The following is a 24,414-nucleotide window of genomic DNA, read 5'->3' as shown; positions in this document are numbered from 1 at the left end:
AGGCTTAATTCTTCGGTGTGCCACCTATTAAAATGTGTAAAACATCTGTTTGTGAAGACTGAGGTCAGATTAAAAGAAGAAAATGAAATATTTTCTACTCATTATTTTATCATCACTTCACCTCCAGCGACCCTATTAGAGACAGAAAGTTGGCATAAATGGTGAAGTTCAAAATCTTTTAGGGCTCTGAGGGAAAATGGCTAGTGTAGTACACGTGAAATGCTGCTGGCAGGTAGGAATAGCAGGAAAGTTGTAAAATAGAGTTTATAGGCATTAAGGACATATCTGTGTAGAGTCAATAAAAGCAGAAATCAGCAGATGAAGAGAAAACATTCACCATCCTAGAAAATTATGCAGCCCCTCCTAACACTTTGCTTACTTCCAAAGGCTAGATCTTTGCATTAAAGCTGGCCGATGATGGGAGACAAGGCCTGAGAGATGAAAGTAAGAAAAGGGCTCTAATATTTTGCTAAACACTGGCTCATCTGCTTAAAAGCTATGAGTTTAATGTTGAAACCCAGAAGTCATTCGTTCATCAAAATATACACATTTCCGGCTGCTTGTAAGATGTACCTGACAGATGCATATGTCTGAAGTATGACCCTGTTGGATGAAGCTATGGCAAGGCGGAAAGAAATATCTACAAAACAGGGTTCATGCGGGGGGTGGGGGGGGCGGTCTGTAGGGAAATCTACAAGACACTTCAAGTCACTTTTACCAAGGCTGTTTTTCGGTCTCAGATTTTTTAAAACACGTTTATTCAGATACAATTCATTTACCACATAGTTCACGGATTTGAAGCATACAATTCAGTGACATTCAGTGTATTCACAGAGTTCAGTAACCATCACCACAGTCAATTTTTTTAATAAAAAAAATTTTTTTAATTTGTCTACAGAAATTTCACTCCTAGGTATATACTTACAGAAATGCATACCTGTGTTCACCATGAAACATGTACAACAATGTTCAGAGCAACACTACCTATACTTGCCAAAAACTGTATAAAATCCATGTGTCCATCTCTAGCAGACAGGGCTGGAACCAGAGTGAGGTAAGTGAAGCCCTCACCTCAGGAGCAAAATTTAAATGGTGCCCAAAAATCTAATACTCAAGATAAATAATATTTTAATGTGATGGATTTTTTCAATCACAAGTAATGCAAAAACTCCATGATGAACAAAATATCAAATTTTTAAATAAAAGCAGGATCAGTATTACTGATTTTTCCTCAGGCTTCAGGATGGCTTGGCACAGAAATGACAGTAGAATGGACAAATAAATTATGCTATCTGCAATGAGAATAAATGAACTACAACTACAACAATAGCATAGATGAATCTCACAGATATAATGTTAAGCAAAACAAGCCAGACACTAAAGTGTATGTACTGGTGACTCAAAAATAGGCAAAGTTCTTGTTTAAAAGTAGGTGAAACTAATCTAGGATATTAAAAATCAGGATAGTGATTTCCCTTGGAAGGGGGCATGGGAGGGGAAGGAGGGTTCTGTAACTCTAGGAATATTCTATTTCTTGATCTGTATGTTCCATGGGTTTTAAACTTTGGGAGAATCCATCAACCAGCTTATTTATGATTTGTGTACTTTTTATATGTGCTAAAAAAAATTTAGGAGTTGTCTTACTCTAGACCTAGAGATTATCATACTAAGTAAAGTAAGTCAAAGACAAATATCATATATCACTTATATGTGAAGTCTTAAAAAATGATACAAATGAACTTATTTACAAAACGAAGCAGACTCACAGACATAGAAAAGAAACTTAGGGTTACCAAAAGGTAAACAGGGGGAGAGATAAATTAGGAGTTTGAGATTAATTTATACACACTACTATATTTGAAATTAACAGATACATACTATTACAGATAAAATAGATAAACAACGAGGATCGCCTGTGTAGCACAGGGAACTGTATTCAATATCTTGTAATAACTGATAATGGAAAAGAATCTGAAAAAGAATATAGATATACATATGTGTATATATATCTCTCTCTATACACACTCATATATATGTATAACTGAATCACTTTGTTGTACACCTGAAACATTGTAAATCACCTACAGTCCAATTTTTTTTTTTTTTTATGGCTGCATTGGGTCTTCGCCAATGCGCGGGCCCTCTCTAGTTGCGGCGAGCGGGAGCCACTCCTCGCCGCGGTGCGCGGGCCTCTCACCGCGGTGGCCTCTCCCGCTGCGGAGCACGGGCTCCAGGCACGCGGCCCCAGCAGCCCTGGCCCGCGGGCTTCAGAGCGCAGGCCCAGCAGCTGCGGCACACAGGCCTAGCTGCTCCACGGCACGTGGGATCCTCCCGGACCAGGGTTCGAACCCGCGGCCCCTTCCTTGGCAGGAGGCTTCTTAACCACTGTGCCACCAGGGAAGTGTCTATAATTCAATTGTTTAAATGTGTGGGAAAACGAAAAGTATTACAAAAATAAAAAATAAAATTGAAAAAAGAATTCCCCTACTTAGAAGTGACAATGTATACAAGCGACTTCAAGATGAGATGAGCCCCTGGAGGAGGAGACCACAGTCAATTTTAGAACATTTTCATCACCCTAAAAAGAAACCTCACACACTTCGGCCTTCACTCTCCAGTCCTCACATCCCCGCCCCCGCCCCCTCCCCCCAGCCCAATGCAACCAAGAATCTATTCTATATTTCTATGATTTGCCTATTCTGGACATTTCCTATAAATGGAACCCTGCAGCGTGTGGTCCTTTGTGACTCGTTTCCTTCACGTAGCATAAGGTTTGCAAGGTTCAGTGTCAGATTTTATAGAAAGCGTATCTTAGCCTTCCTTGCTATCATTTTTATTTGACTCCTTCTCAACATCCTATTTACCTTAATATACTACCATTTACTGAGTCCTTACCCTGTGCCACTGTTCTAGGTACTTTCGTGTTCTACTATTTGTATGTATAACCTTCTCCATTTTAGAAAGGAGAAAACTAGCACAGAGGTGTGGATGGTTTACTTCCCTTTTAAAGTTTTGTCTTTTCCCTATCACAGTTTATGTGATGAAACCCTGTTCATTTTTTTTTACTCTTTTATTGTGTGGAAATCATCTGTGCATTGATTTTTTTATGTAGTCTGAAGTTTAGCCGTCTTTGTCCAGTAAAAGTCCTTTTTTTCTTTAAGCCCTTTAATTTAATTTGGCTGCTTTCATGATTCTGCTGCCCTACAACTGCACAATTAATTTTTTAAATATTATAGTTTGTGCCCTAGGTTGATGTTTTTCTTAAACCAGGGTCTAAGGAGAGATTATGGATTCTCAGAAGGCAGTCAAATCCTACTGCCCATACTCCCATATTCATCAAAGCTCAGAGAGTTGGATTAGACCAAAGAGTGTCTTAAGACAGTTTAGGAAGATACCCTGGAACAGTGCTTCTTCTCCGCAAATATGTTTGAGAATCAGATCAAAGCTTGAATTCTCTCCCCTGAAATGCACAGACACCCAGTGTTCAAATAAAGTCACAAAGGTTTTCTGAAGCCCTATGCCCAGGGTCAAAGACCCCTGACCTAGAAGGATAGTTATATAAGCTGCAAGGGAATATGTAGATTTTCCAAAAGTGTCTCTTGCACCCTTAAAATGTTTTAAGCGTGAAAAGTAAGGGAAACTTATCAATCCTTCACTGTAAATTCCTTCTTCTGTGAGGAGGCCACATTATAACTCTGGGGTGTCACAACAGCGGATAGGATTTGCTAGTCTTGATGGGAGGGCTGCTGGTTCAGTTCTGCACATATACGGGACTGGGCTAGTTATTAACTTGGGTTCTTCCGTGGTTGGCTTGGTTCTGCCATGAGGGCACATGTCTCAGGATCGCTCATGCTAAAAATGCACGTGTGTCTCCCGACTGGAGTTGAGCTTTCCCACAGGCAGCAGCAGCTGTGTTCATCCAGCCAGTCTCCGGCTTGCCCGTCTGTAAATGCCAGTCCCTGACGTCATGACCCCTGTCATGGAGCCGTTGCCTCTACCCATTAAGAATGTCTTCCCTGAAGGCAGCTCTGGGAGATTTGTAGCAAAAGGGTCTACAAACATTGAACATAATCAAAAGAAGTAATGCCAGCAAAAGGGAAAACATCACCCTCCCCTCACGTGACACCTCAGCGTATTTCTACCTGGTGGTCTGATATTCCGGGCCCCATACCTAATGGAGGGTATCTGAAGAGTCTAGGGGAGTGGCTGGGGGAGCCTGGACAGAGAGGGGGAGACTCTTTCACCTGGATGTGAGGAGGCTAAGGAAGGGCATGTCTGAAATCTTACAAATCATGAACAACTTAAGATAACGTGGGCATGACGTTCATAGCACGATCCGAATTACATGAATGCTGGTGGGCTCCCCTTGAAATCTGAGGGCAGGAGTGTCGAACAAAAATAAAGAGGTTCCGGCAAATACTGCAACTCATGAACTTAAGACATTGCCTTCGGTGGAGCCTTGAGAGATTCCAGATCCATTCGTTGCTAAGATGTGTCTAACGTCAGCAAGGTCAGACAGGCCCTAAATATTTGGGGAACTTTTTGGCAGCAAAACATTGGACTGTAAGCACTGTGAACATAAAAGTTCCTCTGTTCTCACAGTTGTCCATCTAGCAGAAAGTTCCTCTTTTCACAGTATTCCCATCCTTGCTGACTTTGGGAATATATGGCCCTGGTGAGAATGTCTCTTCTATCCTGTATTTTACACATGCATCATATTTCAGTGAAATCCCTCCACCACACTCCGCTTGGATAGCTTTCATACTCACATTCTCACTACATCTGAGGGACACAGATTTTTTAATGTGGTCCCATTTTGAGGACCTGGTTGTGAATTTGATTTTTCCCTCTCTATTCCTTTAAATATCCCCAGTTCTTAAAATAGGGATGTGTTATCCTTATTCATGTTATTCATCATATTCTTATCTTCTGTACAGTGTTCCAACTGGGGTTCTTACTTGGTACCCTGTCCTGGCATCTTTTATCCCATGATCCTTTCTGCTGGAAGTAATTATTCGAAGCTCCAGAAACCTGGGCTCCAACCACAGACCAGCAGAAAGTGTGTTAGATGCCAGCAGCTTTACCAGCTGGAGCGCCAGGGGCCCCATAAGAGCCAAAAGGAAGCAGAGCTCCAGGAACTGGGAGCTGCTGTATGTGTCCTGTTTATAGTAGACTACACGGTATGATTCCATTGGCTCCCAGAGTAATCATTTTTATTGTTGGCACTATGCGTTCTATTGATTAATTTCTTCTGCAAATTTCTGTTTTCTTTCTCTTCATCCTCTCTTGGTTGTTTATCTCATCTTCTTATGTTTCTGGCTTTACATGGATCACATATGCCACATAATTCTGCACTACCTTCTCATACTTTGTTTTTGTTTTTTTTAAGATTTTTTTTGATGTGGACCATTTTTAAAGTCTTTATTGAATTTGTTACAATACTGCTTCTGTTTTATGTTTTGGGTTTTTTGGCCACGAGGCATGTGGGATCTCAGCTCCCCGACCAGAGATGGAACCCCGCACCCCCTGCATTGGAAAGCGAAGTCTTAACCACTGGACCGCCAGGGAAGTCCCGCTTCTCATGTTTTGGATAAGCAATCTCCATTTGGCTGTGATCACACAGTGATGATCTAAACTAATTAGAGCCAAATGATTCGCATTTTACTTATATCTGAAATTGCAAGTGAATATATAAAATTATTTTGCCATCTAATCCTGCTATGCTGCTAATCTTATCCTTGGAAAATTTCAAACCATTGGTGTGAGTGGGTGAAGCATTTGTTTAAATAATGCTGAAGCCAAATTATAATGTTCCAGACACAAATATAATACTTATGGAGCATTATAGTCCATTAACTGGCTTACCTGCCTGAGGACTCCAGGGAGCGTCACAGATGTCTAGGGTGTCCCCGAATATGATGTACACTTCAGTCAAATCTCAGCTGTGAAGGCCCAGAGCAACTGCTAAGCATGTGTCTGTGACAGAAATTACTTTACTGGATTTGATCAGAAGAGTCGGGGAAGTGATTTTATTTATATGTGTATACATTTCAGTTAAACCCATCTGATTTCTACTCAAAGCGATCCCCAGGTTAAGAAGGATTTGTGTATTTCTTCGGCTAGTATTTATCAAGCACAAACTAAATATTTTAGGAAATGGGGATATAACTGTGAATAGGCCAAAAGAACACTGTGTACTAATAGAGTTTACCTGCTAGGAAGAAAGACAGAATAAGCGAGTAAATAAATAAAAAGATTATCTGTGATGGTGATACAAGTTATAAAGGAAGAAACAAGCTCTTGTGGTAAAGGATGACCGGAGAGAGAGAAGGTAGGGTTTTGTGAAGGCCTCTCTGAAGAGGTGACCTGTGAACCCAAGACCCATGAGAAGGAACCAGATGTGGGAAGAGTAGCAGGCAGAAGCAACAGCCACTGCAAAGGCTCTGAGCCAGGCCAGTTCGGTATTTCTGAAACAGGAAAAAACACTGCAAAGGAGCACTGTTTGAGGGGTCAAAGGAGCTAGATTGGAAGGTGCTTCAGCTTTTCTGTCGTGGACTCCTTGGCCATCTGTTGAAGCCTACGGATGGATCTCTTCTCATAATCATGTTTTTCATTACATAAGACAAAAATACATAGGACTGCAAAGAAGACAAATTACATTATAATACAGCTATCAAAATATTTAAAAGACAAAGCTGCGACATAAAATATAAGTGCTGCTTTAACACATTTGGTAGCAGATCTAATAACTAACTATGAAGTACAATTTGTCTGAAACAGTTGTAATGTGATATGAAATGTCTGTGGTTTCTCTAGGTGACAAAGTCACAGGTACGGCTCATACCACTAAGATTTTCTGCATTACTCAATGAAATACTAAATTTCAATTAGAGGCTGTGAAAATAAAGGTGTGATTTTCCCCCCCATTGTAAAATCACAGATCCCGTGAATCCTCTCCTTGGACCCCCTGGGGTCTGTGGAGCCCTGGGTACAAACAGCGGGCCTATATCACGCAGGTTTCTTGGGCCACGGCAAGGCGTTAGACAAAGCGCTATGGGGAGCCGCTGGGGAAATCTAAGCAAGAGAAGTGGTGTGATATTGGTGCTTTATATATAGAACCTGGATTCTAGGATAACAGTAGAAGAGTGAGGCGACTATTACATGGTTCAGGTGAAAGACAAGGGTGGCTTGGAAAAGAGTAGTGGCCCTAGAGAGTGAGATGTGAACGTGTTCAAGATGTGTTCCAGAACTGCCAGGACCTGCTGATGGATTGGGTAGAGGGGGCGGGGAATGAGGAAAGGCAGATAAGGATGGCACGGAGGTTGCTCACAAGAGCCTTTGGGTGTTGGTGTTGCCATGTACTGGGGTGGAATCACCTGGGAGCGGAATTGGATTGTAGGAGAGTTAGGGCGGTGGCTGTGAATCCAGTGTGGCATTGTGGACCTGGTGAAGTGTGAGATGTTTATTACACAAATGGAAAGAGATCTAGTATGCAGCAGGATCCACAAGCCTGGGGCTCAGAAGAGAGTAGGGCCGAAAGATGATATATCCACTCTACAGTTGAACCTGACGTTTTGAACAAAAGTGGGAAGTTAAGACAACTTGAGAGGGGCTTTCACTACTCCCCTCAAAGCTGCACCTTCCCACTCCTTTGAGGGAGAGCCCCCATTTTTCACTCCCCAAGAGAGGTGACGGAACTTGATAAAGGTCACACAGCATAAGGGGGAACCAAGAGGGGGCACCTGGAAGCAGTATCCTGTCTCCTGCTTCCAAGCACGTGTTTTATCTCTGCTCAGTGCTACTTCTCCAACCTTATCCATTGTGAGAGCAAACAAAAATTAGGATCAAGGTTTTATGTAGCACAAAAGCAAGCTGAAGGGAAGATGTGAAAGAACAGTAGGCTGCAGATTTCAAATACTGGCTTCTCCACCATATAACATTGAACAAGTCACTTAACCTCACTGAAGCTTAATACCCTAATTCAAAATGGGAATAACACCACCACCTGGTGTTATTAAATTCAGTAAAAATACCTGGCACATAAAAGGCACTCAGTACATATTTTTGGTTGAACTTTAGTTGAATAAATTTTTAAAATTCATTTATTTTTGGCTGCGTTGGGTCTTCGTTGCTGCGTGAGGGCTTTCTGTAGTTGCGGCGAGCAGTAGCTACTCTTTTTTTTTTTTGAGGTACGTGGGCCTCTCACTGTTGTGGAGCACAGGCTCCAGACGCGCAGGCTCAGTGGCCATGGCTCACGGGTCCAGCCGCTCCATGGCATGTGGGATCTTCGGACTGGGGCACGAATCCGTGTCCCCTGCATCGGCAGGCGGACTCTCAACCACTGTGCCGCCGGGGAAGCCCCAAGTTGTATAATTTTTAAGTGGACACTTGGTATTGTCTTTTTCTCATATATTTCAAGGTAGTTTTTTTTCTAGAAAAAAGAAGATAGTAATTGTGATGAAAACAGTACAAAGGACCTTGAATAATTTACTGAATTTCTCATGCTATTTCATGACCTATGGAAAAATAGATGATATTCCACGGTTATTTACATGTTAGAAAAAAAATGCTTGAACAGAAACTACAGGGTTTTCACCTTGTAGCAACAAAACACTACGTAGGGGCTTCCCCGGTGGCGCAGTGGTTGAGAGTCTGCCTGCCAATGCAGGGGACATGGGTTCGTGCCCCAGTCCAGGAAAATCCCACATGCCGCGGAGCGGCTGGGCCCGTGAGCCATGGCCGCTGACCCTGCGCGTCCGGAGCCTGTGCTCCGCAACGGGAGAGGCCACGGCAGCGAGAGGCCCGTGTACCACACAAAAAAAATAAAATATGGGCAGAGCCCATTCCCCATGTGAGAACAGCCACGTGTAAAGTTGAAAATGAAGGGCGAGAGGTAGTAGGAGAGACACAGAGGAAGGCAGAGGTGAGGTCAGGTTTTCTTGTAGTCCCAGGTAAACAGTTTGAACTATATTCTAACCACTGGAGAATTTTAAGCAAAGGAGCAACATGATCTGATTTATACATTTACAAGGTCACTGTGACTGCTGTTTTGGAACTGGCCTAGGAGGTGACCAGAGTGGAAGCAGGGAGACTGTTGCCTCCCAAGTAGGAGGTGATGGTAGCCCAGGGATGGCAGCAGTGGACATGGAGAGAGGGGCACAGACTCCAGATGTATGTCGAAAGAGTGCCGACCAGACTTACAGAAGGGCCGGGTGTGCAGGGTAAGACACAGAAAGGAAACAGGATGACAAAGTGACTGGGTGGTTGGTGGTGTCATTTACCGATTCGGGTTGCAGAAAAGAAAGGTCATGAGGTCCGTGCTAAATCAAGAGTTTGGTTGTGGACAGATTAAGTTTGAGTTGTCTATTAGTCATGTAAGAGGAGCTGTTGAGTGGACTGCTGATATGTACATCTGGAGCTTTGGAAAGAGGCCGAGGCTGGAGATTGGCATTTAGGGTCATGAGCAAATCATCTGTGAAGTTTTCATTTGAAGTGCGTTGTTTCCAGTCGGGGTTGATGGATGTCTGGAGCGAGCATCTCCTTAGCTCCCCCGGAATCAGAATCACCTGAGCAGCTTCAGCTGTCCTGGAAATTCACTGACAGACTGCGGAGTTGGGGGATTTAAAACACTGGCGGGAGTTTGTTTGGTTTTGTTCTCTGCTGTTTCAAGTTAACTGAACTGCATGATTTTCAGGTTTCATCTTCAGTTTTTGTTTTTTTGGTTTTTTTGTGGTACGCGGGCCTCTCACTGCTGTGGCCTCTCCCGTTGTAGAGCACATGCTCCGGACGCTCAGGCTCAGCGGCCATGGCTCACGGGCCCAGCCGCTCTGCGGCATGTGGGACCCTCCCGGACGGGGGCACGAACCCACGTCCCCTGCATCGGCAGGCGGACTCTCAACCACTGTGCCACCAGGGAAGCCCCATCTTCAGTTTTAAATCATGCAGAGGACCTGTCACGTGTCTTCTGATCCTCGCACTGCCCCTCTCACATTGCGGTTCTCCAGGAAAGTAAGACAGCTCAGTGCAGGCTGTGTTGGACTTTAAGAATAAGCCCTGTCCCAAGAAAGGCAAGCGCTTGGTAAAGAACTCTGCCAAGTGTCAGATTAACAGGAGACGCTCAGGCAGATAAACATTCTGAGTAAACATTCTGAGATCATGCCTTTTTTTTTTTCTTTTTTTTCTACTCCATAAATTTGTTATGGTTCTATCACTTTTACCCCTTCTATCAGTCTCTTTCATTCTCATGATGGTTTCTCATTAAGGAGATTCATGGGGAAGGTTGTAATCGATCAAAGCTATTAGCCACCAGAGTGTGATCTGGTTCCAGTACAAACTGACCTGCCCGATGTCCTGTCTGCCTTGGAGATTTAAGCCGATTAACTTAGAGTCTGGGAGGCAGGATCTAATGTCCTGTAGCACTGCACTCTCTCACCTCTACCCGCCAGTAAGGGATTTAATAAACTGACACTGTCATTAGAACTGAACCCACAGTTAACCCACCTTGAAAGTAACCACTAGTGCCTCGCTCACCTTGGATGTACATTTACAGCCAGTAAATGATGCTGTGTCCCTGGCAATGGAATGCTGCTTTAATTCCCTCTGCTGCCTCAGGCCCTACACTGCTGATTATGGTGGAGGTTTCTGTTTTGTTTCATTGGTTGGTTGGTGGTTGTTTTTGTACCTACTTCCAAGAGTAGATCAATCTCATGGTTCGGAAACAAGTCAGTGATTGGAATGAGGTCGCCACAAAAAAGGGCAGCTCGCTGCCAGGGCTTTCAGTAGCACAATCTCTGTCTGCTTTATGTTTTTGGTGGAATCAGAGAACAAAAGGCAGGAAGGTGCCCTGGGCTGCCCACAGATCCCCTGGAAGCCATAGGGGTGGACCTGCCAAGTGAAAGATACCATGCAAATTAGCATTCTCCATCACAGACCTCTGCTCTTAAAATACAGCTAACCACCAAGTACAAGCTGAGTACTAAGGTCAAACTAAAGACTCTTCAAGAATGATATTTTAGCTGCAAAAGCTGTCCACAAGCAGCAGGATAAATTAATGGGTATTTTGCACCAGGGGAACCATGATAAGTAAATATTCCTTCTTGCACTGATAACACCAGTTAAGGTGCAATCCTCCGCCCCCCTTCATCCACCCGCTCTTCTCCCCCTCCCTTCCTTTTTTTTTTATTGACAATGATGATATAATAGGAGCACAGTCCTTGGAGCTAGACCACACAGATCAAAGCCAAGGCCAAACTCCTACAAGTTTTTTAACTTCTCCGAGCCTCAGTTTCCCTATCTATAAAATGGTGATGATAATAATGGTACCTCTTTCAAAGATTATTGAAGAGTAGATCAATTACTACGTGTAGCAGATAAGATAGTGCTTGGCGTGTTGTAAGGTCTGAGTAAACGTGTAAACTTAAGCTACTGTCATTCATTCAACCTTGTGAACGTTGAACGTGCTACAGATGCCAGCGACATAAAGGTAAGGGCCTACCTCAGGTCAGTGGGAAGACGGACACACCAACAAACCTGCCACTCTGCCTCAGCAGGCCCTTTACTGAATGTGTGCGAGATGAAGATGCTACTACAGAATAGGTATAATACTCTCTATATAATAAGTATAACTGGTAAGAGAGGCAGAAGACATAGAAAAGCAAGAAATGTAATTGAACAATAATTGAGATCAACCTTTTGCCTCTTAAGACTTAAGCTAGGGCTTCCCTGGTGGCACAGTGGTTGAGAGTCCGCCTGCCAATGCAGGGGACACGGGTTCGAGCCCTGGTCTGGGAAGATCCCACGTGCCGCGGAGCAACTGGGCCTGTGAGCCACAATTACTGAGCCTGCGCGTCTGGAGCCTGTGCTCCGCAACAAGAGAGGCCGCGATAGTGAGAGGCCCGTGCACCGCGATGAAGAGTGGCCCCCACTTGCCACAAGTAGAGAAAGCCCTCGCACAGAAACAAAGACCCAACGCAGCCATAAATTAATTAATTAATTAATTTTAGAAAAGAGTTAAGCTAAAATGCATGACAATGTAGCTGAGATTAAATGCCCAGAAATTGGACCTTATTGTGGTTTAGTAAAAGGATTAACATAGAACAGAACAGCAGCCTAAAAATATTTTATCAAGTTACCATGATAACATCCTGGCCGGCCAACCATTCAGTTATTTGATGTACCGATAAAACAGCAGGACTTACCGTATTCCACCAAGCTGAAAATCTGCAAAACGTCTAGTGTGTGCATGTGGGGGCGTATACACACACACACACACACACACACGCCCACGCGCACGTGCAAATGCCATTTGGTGCAGAAAGAAAACATAAATATGGAGAGCAAGGAACAGAAGTGAGGCTGGTCTCAAGCTCACCCCTAATACCCACTTGCAATCTATCCTTAGGTGAGTTACTAAACTCTGCTCCCCAGTGTTTGCATCTGTAAAATGGGGATAATGTTAGCACCTGCCTCACAGGGTTATTGTGAAGACTCAATGAGACATTGCATAAGACACTCCAAATAGCTAGCAGTGGCTTGCCCCAGCCTTGGCTCTGTAATAGTTTATTTTATTGCTGTAGTTTGCTGTGCACTAGACACCTCCCTCCCCTGACTCCCTCCTCTCTCCCTGTCTCTCTCCCTCCCTCCCTCTCTCCCTCTGGATGTATATATATATATTTACACAAGTAATCCATGTTCATTTTAGAAAAACAAGAATATACGTACAAAAAGGAAAAAATTAAAGACCATTCTGATTCCACCACCAAGAGCAGCAACTATTTTGCTAGTATCCCTCTGGTCTTTGTCTATGTAAATTCACTACATCTATGTAAATGTCCATGTGTATGTAAATACATCACTACATATACAGGATCATACTCTACATTCTGTCTAGTAGAATTCTTTTCCTTTTCAGCAATATATCATGTCAGTAAATATAAAATATACATTACCATTTCAGATTACTTTATAGTAGTCTGTTTTAAGTAAATTCCATATTGTAGTTAGACAATCCCCTATTGCTGGAAACTTAAGGCAAAATCCCATTTTCTCTGTTATAAACTCTGTTTGTATAAATACCCTGTATCAGCCTATTTGGATACTTCGGCAGAGGTTCTTACCATGGCACAGGGCGAATTTTTCCTCAACAACAGACATTACCAGTGGTCTTATTCATGGTGACTGCATTTGTGTAGGAGATAAATTATACTTAGGGTCCTGAAGAAGTCGCAGATTTTAACATAGCAGTACCTGTTTGAAGAACCTCATACCTAAATGTGACCCAGCAGCAAACAATACAAAGGGTGAACTGAGCCAAAGAAGAACATGTATAGTGTTAATAAGGTGCAGAATCCAGGTACTGGTGGCCATGGACATAAAAAGTGGCCTGGAAATTTTTCAGGAATATAGAAGATCAAAGAACAATTAGAAAATAGGAAACTGGGAACAAGCAATAGCAATTTCTAGTTTGCCTTTGCAATTTATTTTACATCAGAGCTCAGTAGTCATCCACAATTACCTCCTTGCATTCCCGAGTCATTTCATTGAGCAATGTCAAGGGCCACATAAAGTGCTAAGTTATTTTTAATAAAACGTACTCAGAATTCCCAAGGTACAGAAACTGGGGGGAGTCTTAGCCAATGAGATAAGCTTGTCTGTGCACATCTGTCGCATAGTTATTGAGAACCTACTATGTTCCAACAAGTGGGGACACAGAGAAAAGTAGGCCAGGCTCCCAGATCTGCTTCCAGGGAAAATCTAAGCTGTCAGGGGGTGAGGGGGAGGGCGCAGTGGGGGAGGGCCGCTGCTAGGTCGGCATTGTTGTTATAGAATCTGGACTTCTTTAATGTCTTGCAATGTCAATTTTCAAATATTTTACTGACAGGACATCTGAATAAGAGTGGAGAGTTTCTGATCCCCTTCTCAGTATCACCTGGAGCGGTCATTCTCCCTCACTGAGCCTCTGTAAAGTTGGGATAACAAGGCCTCGTTTCTACTCTCCACTTCACAGAGATAGTGCCAATGTTTAGATAAGAAAACGTTAATAACTAAGAGCTCTTTGAATTTCTTTGAAGCTGCCCAGATGTCTGAGGTAGCATGACAACACGTAGCAGGGTTAATACTGTTTGCACTTGATCATTTTGGTATTGTATTAAATTTGTATAATACTGCGTTTATATTCACAGACAAGTCAACTCCCCATAATCTATGTTTTAATATGTATTCAGCTCCATTTTTGAGCTGAGGTGACTTCTTTCAGCATCTCAGCCCATTTTTAAAGTGTATTGTCACTGGAAAGGGGTAATTTAGGCATTCGGGGTCATTTACTATTCACCTCAGGCAAACATTCAGGGGAGGGAACGTTCCAGAAAACTGTCTTCTGTGCCTTTGACCTCCCATCTCATGTGCTCACTCCTTGAGGCTTTTGTGTTGGCCCTTACACAGCTCTTTTTTTTTTTTTTTTTTTTTTTTTTTTTTTTTTTTTTTTTTTTGCGGTACGTGGGCCTCTCACTGTTGTGGCCTCTCCCGCTGTGGAGCACAGGCTCCGGACGCTCAGGCCCAGCGGCCATGGCTCACGGGCCCAGCTGCCCTGCAGCATGTGGGATCTTCCCAGACCAGGGCACGAACCCGTGTCCCCTGCATCGGCAGGCGGACTCTCAACCACTGCGCCACCAGGGAAGCCCTACACAGCTCTTTCCTCCACTTGCTTGCCCTCTTCGCAGCTCGTATGTCTCTTGTCTCTGCCCCGAGCCTGGCCTTCCCCCTCTCTCCGGTCACTTCCATCCACTCTTGTCTCCCTGTCATGGTCCTTTCCCTCCCACCAATGGTTTTGTAGGAAATGCTGTGCTGGCCCCTTGGGGTATCTGCTCAGCAGCCCACAGCACTGCTAGTCCCCGAGATGAGATGGAAGCCAGCCAGCCAGTGTCTCTCCCACCTCACCCTATCAACTGTGTGTGACCTCACTCTTTCCCTGGACTCCTTGGCCTCTGTCATCACTACATGGGATAGTGAGATGGGAATGTCAAATTACTTGGGCACATTTCCATGCTAATCCAAAGGAAAGCCACCTGGCTTCATTACCACTATGCACTGACTCCAGTATGTAAGCATGACATTTCCTAGAATGGAAAACATCTCAGCAGACATTTAACAGTTCCCCAAGTGGGAGGACAGCAACCCTATTTCCCGTCCTGCAGGAATGCTCATCTCTAGTCTTTCAACAAGCTGACGTTTTCCCCACCCTTTCTGGAGTTGGTTCAGCCAAGATGGTAGCACAATTAAGATGTCAGAGACGGTCCTACGTAGGAGGTTCAGGGTCCTAAAACATAAGGCAGGGGCATTACAAGACGTGTGGAGTCAGATGAGTCTCGTTCCCCAAGACCACCCTCAGGCTCAGAGATTGACTAGAAGGACTCACAAAGCTCTTAGAAAAGCTCTTAGACTCATGGTTACGGTGAATTACAACAGAGGGATACCAATTAAAATCAGCAAAGGGAGAAAGTGCATGGGGCAACGTCCAAGAGAAACAAGGCACAAGCTCCCAGATGTCCCCTCCAAGTAATATCACACAGATGTGCTTAATCTTTCTAGCAACAATCTGTAACAACATATGCAAAGCGTTATCTCTCAGGGATGTTCACCCGAGCCTCAGTGTTCAGGGTGCTTATTGGGGTCAGTCACAAAAGACATGCAGCACCTGCATGAAAGACCTCAAGCTACTCAGACTCCAGCCCCTACAACAAAAATAGGTGTTCAGCATAAATCACACTGTTGGCATAAACTATCTGCTTGCACTGGCACCATGTGGCCCAAGGCCTCAGGCATACAAAAACGCTCTTATGAGGTGCATTATTACAAGGACTCAGAGCTCTTCTCTTAGGAGCCGGTCTTAAAAAAACAGGTCTTTCTTGGGAACATGCAGGATTTGAGCAACCTGGGCCTGCTGAGTTAACCCTTTCCCGCACACATTCCCAGGGTCAAGACGCAGGAATGCTCTGGCAGCTGACAGCACCTCCTGCACCTCAGTTACCTTCCAAATATAAGGTCCTCTCTGCCTTCCACACAGGGTCACTGTGATTCATAATAATAATCATTGAACTCTTTCAAAACCAGCAGGACACCTACAGCAAAGATGCTTTTATTATTACTATTACTCTCATCGTAATCACTACTGTTCATGGGACAGGGCATGGGAATGAGCCCTTAATGCTTCTGTGTGATCTCAGAACAGGTCAGAAGTGCCTTTCTCCAGATGCTGTAGACAAGGACAACCTCAGAGTAGTGTGTCTTCACTCCTCCCTGGCATTTAACCCTGTCCTTGCTTTTCTCTGTCTCCCTTCCCTTGGCAGTGGCTCAGAAATCCAGGCCCCCAGCACGAGAAGCGGACTCTGTTTGGAGACATGGTGTGCTTCTTGTTCATCACTCCTCTGGCCACCATCTCGGGCTGGCTCTGCCTACGGGGCGCCGTGGACCACCTGCACTTTAGCAGTCGGCTCGAAGCCGTCGGACTAATTGCACTCACTGTCGCACTCTTCACTATTTACCTCTTTTGGACACTAGTAAGTATGGCTCAGGGCCTGGGAGTTAGGTCGGTGGGAGCTGGCACAGGCTCCCCTCTTGTCTGTAGCTCATCTCACCCACCCGGGAGCAGACAGACCTTCAAATGCTGGCGAGAGTGTGTGAATCGGTTTACTACTGCACGTGAATGTGTGTGTGTGTATGTGCACTGCTGGGAAGAGCAGATGAAGTAAAGAAAAAGCCCCAGCTTCTGAGAGTTCCTCAAAGACATGCACCCCAGACATCCCTCTCCTCTCGTAGCCAAGGACTCCATCTGTTAGGAGGCCTGGCGTTTTCCTTCTCTCGTCTATGCTCCTCTCTCTTGCCGGGACTGTAATGTATGGTGAATGATTCACTTGGCCACTGTTGCTGTCGCTGCCTGCACAGATCATGAATCCTCCTGCTGGTTATTTTCTTTTTATGTCCTGACGCGGCCTAAAGTCCTTGTTGGACGTGGAGCTGCACTTCGCCTGTTGATTATTCTGGGTTGGGATATTGACTGTGCTGCCCATAAAAACACTAATTCATCTAGCTGAGAAGCTGTCACTAAAGAAAAACCATTTCCCAATAAGTGTTCCTGCTGTGTATGAGGGGAAAATCTTTAACCCTCTCTGGTTCTTTATTGTTTTCACCCCGTGATTGCTCGGGTACCAGTTGGCAGTGCAGCATCTGCCGTCTCTTGATGCTTCCCTCTGAGACCTGCAGGGAAGGATGTCACGATCCTCTAGAAGGTTTTCAGAAAGCGGGCCCCCTGCTTCCGGGCATGACTCTCTAGTGCCTGCTCATCTCTAATCCGAGCACATTCCATTGTTATTCAATATGTACTTCCTGTCTAGACTGTCGCGTTCCCATACCGGCAGCACGGTGGTGTCGGAATGTAGAAGCTTCTAGCGCTCACACTTGCTCCCTTGCTCTGTCTCCCGAGTCCTGTGCCATAGCTGCCATTCCTGCCACACCGACCAACCGCAGCCCCTGCTCGTCGCGTTTCCCTCTTGTCCAGCTCTTTGCCTCCTCTCAGGGGGGAATTTCAGACAATAAGTGGGGGACACATTTCAGTCTCAGTGAGAGGGGCATGACATGAGCCTTGGTAAACAGGTAGTGTTTACGATGCTTGGAGCTTTATCAGAGTCCTCTGGTTAAGGTAGGCATTCTGTTCCCAGCCTAATGAAGCCCCCAGGCAAAACTATTATTGTCTCCTTTAAATGTCTATGCTTCCAAAGTGTGTCCTGATTCATTGTGAATCAAGCAACCATGCTCACTCAGAAGCCACAAGGACACGGTGATGGGAGGAGGCTTAAAAATAAGAAATTAAAGGGCTTCCCTCGTGGCACAGTGGTTGAGAGTCCGCCTGCCAATGCAGGGGACACGGGTTCGTGCCCCAGTTCGGTAGGATCCCACATGCCGCGGAGCGGCTGGGCCCGTGAGCCATGGCCGCTGAGCCTGCACGTCTGGAGCCTGTGCTCTGCAACGGGAGAGGCCACGACAGTGAGAGGCCCGCGTACCACAAAAAAAATAAAAAAAATAAGAAATTAGGGAATACCCTGGCGGTCCAGTCGTTTGGACTCAGAGCTTTCACTGCTGAGGGCCCACATTCAATCCCGAGTCGGGGAACTAAGATCCCACAAGCTGTGTGGTGTGGCCAACAAAAAGAAAAAAAGAAAAGAAAGAAATTGTCTTTCTGTCTACTACTGTCTAACTACTGAACCACCTTGGGAAGTCATTTCACTTCTCTGAGACTCAGTGTCCTCATCTGTAAAGTGGGGATGAGATTAATACCCATCCTGCCAACTTCCCCTGGTCTTACGAGATTGAAGTGAAAGCATCCATGGGAAAGCACTTTGGGAAATAATTAAGTGTAAGTTTTTACCATGTTTAGAGGTTTGCTAGTCTCTGATTTTTCTTATACAAGTGCGTAAGGTGAAGGACGGATGAAGATATAGACTTAAATGATGGGCATTCAAACCAACTTAAGGCCTTTTTGAAAATCTGCTTTGTAAAGCACACACTTACCTAACAAGAAAGAAAAAAAGAGGGGAGTGGGCAAAAGAGGGAAAGAAAAAAAGAGATTACCTATGATGTGATCCTATTTCATCTCTCATCCCAGGTGAAAGGAAAATTTGGGAGGGAAAGGTCCCCGGAGTGGCTCTTTCAGGAGTCTGATAACATACGTCATTCCAGAAATGCTTCCAAAAGGCAGTGCTGCGTGGTAACAAGCACATCCCTTCAGAATCCAAAGGCTCTGTGTTTAAACCCAAGGTTTAGCATCCTGATAGCTGTGTAACTTCAAACAGGTCCCTAACCTTTCTGAGCATCCTTCTCCTAATGCAAAAACTTGGGGAAACGACTGCTAACCCCTGGGCCAATATGCTATTGTGAGGATGAGGTGGGATGACCTCGGGAACATCCATCAGAGCACCTGGCAGAGGACGGGTTTTCTTCCTCTGACTGCTGTGTTCCACCACATCCTGCACTGCCCCCTGGCTCCCCGTAAAATGCCGAGCAGCTGGAGGGAAAGAAAGCGCTTCTCCCCTTGGGTGTGAAGAACGCACGGCCATAGCTCAGCAGCAGGTTATCGAATCTAGACTGACTCCTTCCCAGATAAATGCTGTACTGAGCGGCCCTAGCAAGAGCCGTAATTCAGAAGCTGACAGCACTTGGAAACTGCCCTCCAGCAGAATCGCACTGTAAACAAGCTGTCAGGCTTCAGGAGAATACGCTGTGAACATGTCTTAGATAAACAAACAGTGTCAGTCCCAGCCCGGCTCCTCGGAGGAGCCCTCCTGGAAGGGCCTCGCCGGGCGCTGTCAGGAGGGACCCGCGCCCCGTGCTGCTCGCCTGCGGGTGCCTGTGGAGCTCCTTGCCTCCACCAGGGCCCAGGCTTGACGCAGACTCGGGGAGTTCTGCCTTCTGAAACCTACTGTGCGGGAACACAGGTGTCTGGGACCCAGGAGGCCAAGACCTCTACCACCTCCCCACTGAGGGCTGGGCGGGGTGGGGGGGAAGGGGGGGAAGGGGGGGAAGGGGGGGGAAGGGGGGGAAAGATACCCCAGAAACATCACTGTGCATGTCACCAACGATTTGAAGCCCATGGACACGAGAAGAGTAGGTGAGAACTGAGTCCACATGAAGCATTTAGAAAGTGTCCACATAGGATGTGCATTAGCCCAGTGTAGCGATGCCCACGTGCAGTGACCCCCAGGAGGTACCACCATCCGCCACGTCGCTGATGCAACCAGTGCCCAGCCCAGAAACCAGTTACATCACAGGATGAAATGAATGATGCTCCGGCTCCACTGGCTGACTCCCAGTCCCACGGGTTAATCATTTAAAATCTCTTTACGAAGGGGGAAGGTCCCACAGAACACTGTCCCGGCAAGGCTCACTGTGGGGCGGGTCTAGACACACCCCGAGGGTGTCCAGCACGACCTGGTGTGGCTGATTCACACCCACGCCGCCCTCTTCTCTTCCACAGTGCCATCACAGGTCAGTGAGCTGGGCCCAGTTCTGGGAAGGCAGCTGCCAAAGCCCTGGCCCCACCAATATGCTTCCGTCACACCATAAACTCCCGAGAGGGCAGAATCGAAATTCATAATGAGATTTCCCAAAGCCTGCTGCGACTTTACAGCAAAGCTTCAGTGCAGCCCATCACCTTCCTCAGGGAGAGGTGATGCTAATACGCTCCAGCCCTCTGTGTGCCATGCACATGACCGCAGCTCTCTGTGCAGACCTTGCCCGTGACAGGAGGTTAATAAATAGCCTTTGGATGAAGAAATGAAGACACTTCAAGAAACCCATCCCATAAAGAGTAGTGTTTTTAGAATAGTGGCCCTGTGCTCTTTCTTCACCCTCTTTCTTTAAAACCTCAGAAATTTAAGAAATATCTAAATGAAGTTCCCAGTGTTACTATTGCCATAGCTTCTTCTTCCTTCATGTTGTTTATTTTTTCCTCACTGCCTCTTTATTGCTCTAAATCAAACCTGCTTTATTCCTCTTCTCTTCCAAGGGGAGGGAGTGTCTTGGCGCTCCTAGAGACCAAAGCCAGGACTACCCAGGGCGACTGCAAACCCATGGTCCCTCTGCCCTGCACCTACCTTCCTTTATTTTCCCCGATGCAGCGTCATCTTCATGATGCTTTCTTCTTATTGGTTGAATTTGCCTGCAGACACGGTGGTGAACAGCAATCAAGATAGATTAATGCATAATAAGATCTCGTTCGTTTGTCCGAACAAGCGGGCTGATTTTTGTACTTCCCGGCCAAGGAACCACGAGACCTGCTAAGTCATGGACTCCCCACGTTTCCCTGTGCTTCACAGGCTTGAACTTACGTGCGAATCACCAGGGGATCTTGTTAAAATGCACGCTCTGATTCCGTAAGTCTGGGCGGAGCCCACAGGTGTCACATTCTAACAAGCTCCCAGGTGGTACGGCCTCCACGGGCACACTGAGAGCAGGGCTTTCAAGGAAATAGCCCAGCCTCTCTTTTTCTTTTTGCCCCCAGTTTCCTGTATCCAAGAAGGAGTGTCACAAAGTTATCTTCTTTTCCAGATTTAACCCATCAGAAATAACAGGCCAAGAACAGTAACGTGTGGCAGTGGCACTGAGCTAAGTGCTCTTTGTGCATTCTCTCTGATATCATTATTCACAGTATACAAATGAGGACACCGGGACTTGGAGGCAGCAAACAACCCTCCCAAAGTCGCGGAGACATCAGTAGAGGATGGGGCTTCGGCCCGGTGCGCCCGCCCGCCCGGAGCCCTCGGGCTGCTCCCTCCTGCGCACAGGTGCAGCTGCTTCTGCTGCTTACTGAAGACGCCGAGCGTGCACAGCTCTTTAACATCCCGGACGAAGGGACTCTTGATTTCAAATCCAGCTTTCCTGTAATATTTCCAGATTCCAGACTTCTTGTACTGCCTCAGCTCTTCATTAGTACTTTGTTTCGTACACCTTCCCGGCCCTTGGCCCTGAACAGCCTGCTTTCCAGCCTGCCTCTTACATTCCTGAGTAGCACCAAGCAGCAGCAGGACAGAACAGAACAGATAAAAGAGAATCGAACTTAAAAAAAATAAACAAAAAACCTCTGATCCACTTTGGCATGTTCAGAGCCTCTTGGAGAAAAGCACATCTGTGTGAGTTTAAAAGCTTTTATTTTCATACTCAAATCTCTCTGGCATTCAGCCTGTGGCATCTGCTTTCTAGCCTCAGAAATCTGAGTGGCCTTGGATTTCATGATCCTGCCATGAAGACAGACAAGCCCTTGCTGATCAAGGGCCTGCATTCTCCTCTACTTCCAGAAACACCGAGCCCAAACCACAGGGTCAGCCCACTCTTTGACCGATGTAGGCCCTGTACCAGGGTCAACATGACCCACACAACCCAGGTGGTTAAACAGCCCATACCTGGATAATTTGTCACTCTCAGGTCATGGGCGCCTTCCTCCCCAGCACTTACCTAGTTATCTGGATATACTCAAACTAGAACCTACTTCCACCTTTAAAGGCAGTTTGTACATCTTCAGAAGGACAGATTATTTGAATTTCCTGGGCGGTTCGTCAGTGCTTTGTGCCAGCCTTCTCCAAAGCAAACCACAGATGTAAGCATCTCATTCCAGTCTATTTACACAAGAAGCAAGCACTTTGGGGGCAAGTTATGTCACAGTTGATGATGCGTTTACTGCTCGTGCTGTCCTGTATCATGTAAGAGAGGCCTAAATCTAAAGCAGTGTTGCAATTAGAAGGTACAGGATACTTCGTCACGCATCCATTCACTCAGTGAACTTAACTAAGCAGCTTCCTAAGCGCCAGACACTGTGATAGGTACACAGCATGCCAAGATGAATACAACACAAGACCTGCCCTCAACGTGTTTCTAGTGCAGGGTGAGAGAGAAACAAGTGCCGTGGTGTACAGGGCACTGATGCCACGCTGAGGTGGGCACAGGCACTGGCTCAGGAAGAACTCATCAGCGGAGTTGGTGCCCAGGCCAAAGCTTCCCCACTGGACGCCACGGAAGGACTGAGCTGGAGGCAATGGGGATCACCCACAGGGGCCGCCAAGTACAGCTGTTCAGTTTGTCCACAGCACAGTACGAAGGGTGCCCTTCCTATCATACCGTGAATGGGGTCCTTCGAGTTGTGCAGTGTCCAACCTACAGAAGGGTGCGTGAAGCCCCAGCATCCCTCTCATTTAACAGAGAGAAACTTGACGACCAGAAAGGCACATTGCCTAGTCCCACAGCTAGGCAAGGGCTGGCGCCGTACCTACTCTGCCCACTGCCCCCAGCCAACTTTCTTCCCCACTGACACTTTGGGGCCCAGACCGCTATCCTGAAAATAAATCCAAACTCAGGAAGAACCTCATTTCCTATTAATACTCCGATTTTACCCAGTTTGAAGAGGCACGAGGGAGACCTGCCCCTTGTTCATACGTGGGTGCTCTGTGGCTGGGGCCAGTCTCCCAGCGCTCAGCTGCCTGCTACAGCAGTTTCCCCCCAGCTGTTGCCCCGCTGTACTGCTGTTTGGAGCTGTTTTAAATGGCGTGTATGTTGTTTGGGTTGATAATCAGCTTCCGCTTACCTGAAACCTTCCCTTATTTTTCCTCTCCTGACCCCAGGTGTCATTTAGGTACCACTGTCGATTGTACAATGAATGGCGTCGGACCAATCAGAGGGTGATTCTCCTCATTCCAAAGTCTGTCAACGTCCCTTCTAACCAGAAGTCCTTGCTGGGCCTCCACTCTGTCAAGAGGAACTCAAAGGAGACGATTGTTTGATGTTTGTGTGTTCGGTTGGTTGATTTGTTGTTTGGGGTTTGGAAGTTTCTGCAGTGGGCCACCCCGAAACCCTTCCTCGAGCCCGTGGGTCGAAGAACATCCAGAGCCATGTTATCATGTCGCCCTGAGCAACAGACTCCGCCTGCAGAAAGCAAATCGCTCTTTGACTTCAAATCATGGATGCTGCAATCATATGATATTTGCTAAGCTGCCAAACATGTTTATTTAGCAGATACTGTATGGAATTTTCCGAACACCTCTTTAACATATGAGGAAGGCTGTCCTGCTAAGGATGCAATTCAACTCTTCCTTTTTTATTACTATTTCAAATATATATATATATATATATTAAACTTAGATGATAATCAAAGTTGAAAAGCCAATGTTAAAACTGATTTCATGGTTGGTTTGGATGGGTTTTGTTTGGATTCGTTGGTTTGTTTCCCAGTTTCTACTGTAGATTCTTTGGGGTAATTTGATAGCTTGAGTGTCTTTTCCATCTCTTCCATGCCCCTTACTCAAGGGGACAGCGTAGCAGCTGCAGGACAAGTCATATTTGAAGGATGTTTTGTACTCAACTTCATTTAATTATTCAGTTTTTAAAGGAAAAACAAGCGTGGCAGCTCTCCCCACAGTGAACTGTTTACTTAAATTTCATTAAGGAGAAAAACAATTTATGGTGAGAAGCACGCTCCTTTCAACTTGTTTGGTAATGACAGCTGACAGAAGCTATTTTCTAATAATAAATATCTAGTGTGCGAAAGACAAACCCCCACTGATTGCAATACTATTTTTTTTAATCACAAAACCTGTGAAGTTTCCCAAAGTAGATTTGAAAAAGGAAAAAAAAAAAAAGCAAAAGCAAAAAGGTTGGTGTTCCTATTCCCATTTCATTTAGCGCATGTCTTAATCCTTCATTCGCATTGAACTGGAGGATCATTAGACATTTCTAGGAACCCTGGACCTGTTTTGCATATCAATTAGCATTCCCATTGCTCTGCCGAATTTCCGGCTTGACAGGTAGTCGTGGCCAAGAAAGCCTGTCCGAGCAGTCTAAGACCCCTTTGTCTGATTTTCCAAAAAAACAGAGAAAAAG

At 45.6% G+C, this 24,414-nt stretch overlaps 1 protein-coding gene across 1 annotated transcript in view; it reads left to right on the top strand.

Moving 5' to 3' along the window:
- The window catches only part of MARCHF3 (membrane associated ring-CH-type finger 3), a 146,392-nt gene extending 122,301 nt beyond the window's left edge, over positions 1-24,091 (top strand). The window contains exons 4-5 of the mRNA XM_065874228.1: positions 16,344-16,553; positions 23,160-24,091. Coding sequence (XP_065730300.1) covers positions 16,344-16,553; positions 23,160-23,318 — 369 coding nt within the window. The 3' untranslated portion in view covers positions 23,319-24,091. The remainder of the gene's footprint in view (positions 1-16,343; positions 16,554-23,159) is intronic.
- The last annotated feature ends 323 nt before the right edge of the window (positions 24,092-24,414 follow it).

This window comes from Phocoena phocoena, chromosome 3, assembly GCF_963924675.1.
Source record: "Phocoena phocoena chromosome 3, mPhoPho1.1, whole genome shotgun sequence".
NCBI classification, from domain to species: domain Eukaryota; kingdom Metazoa; phylum Chordata; class Mammalia; order Artiodactyla; family Phocoenidae; genus Phocoena; species Phocoena phocoena.
The sequence above is the reverse complement of the archived record's forward strand: the minus strand, read 5'-3'. Positions and strand labels throughout refer to the sequence as shown.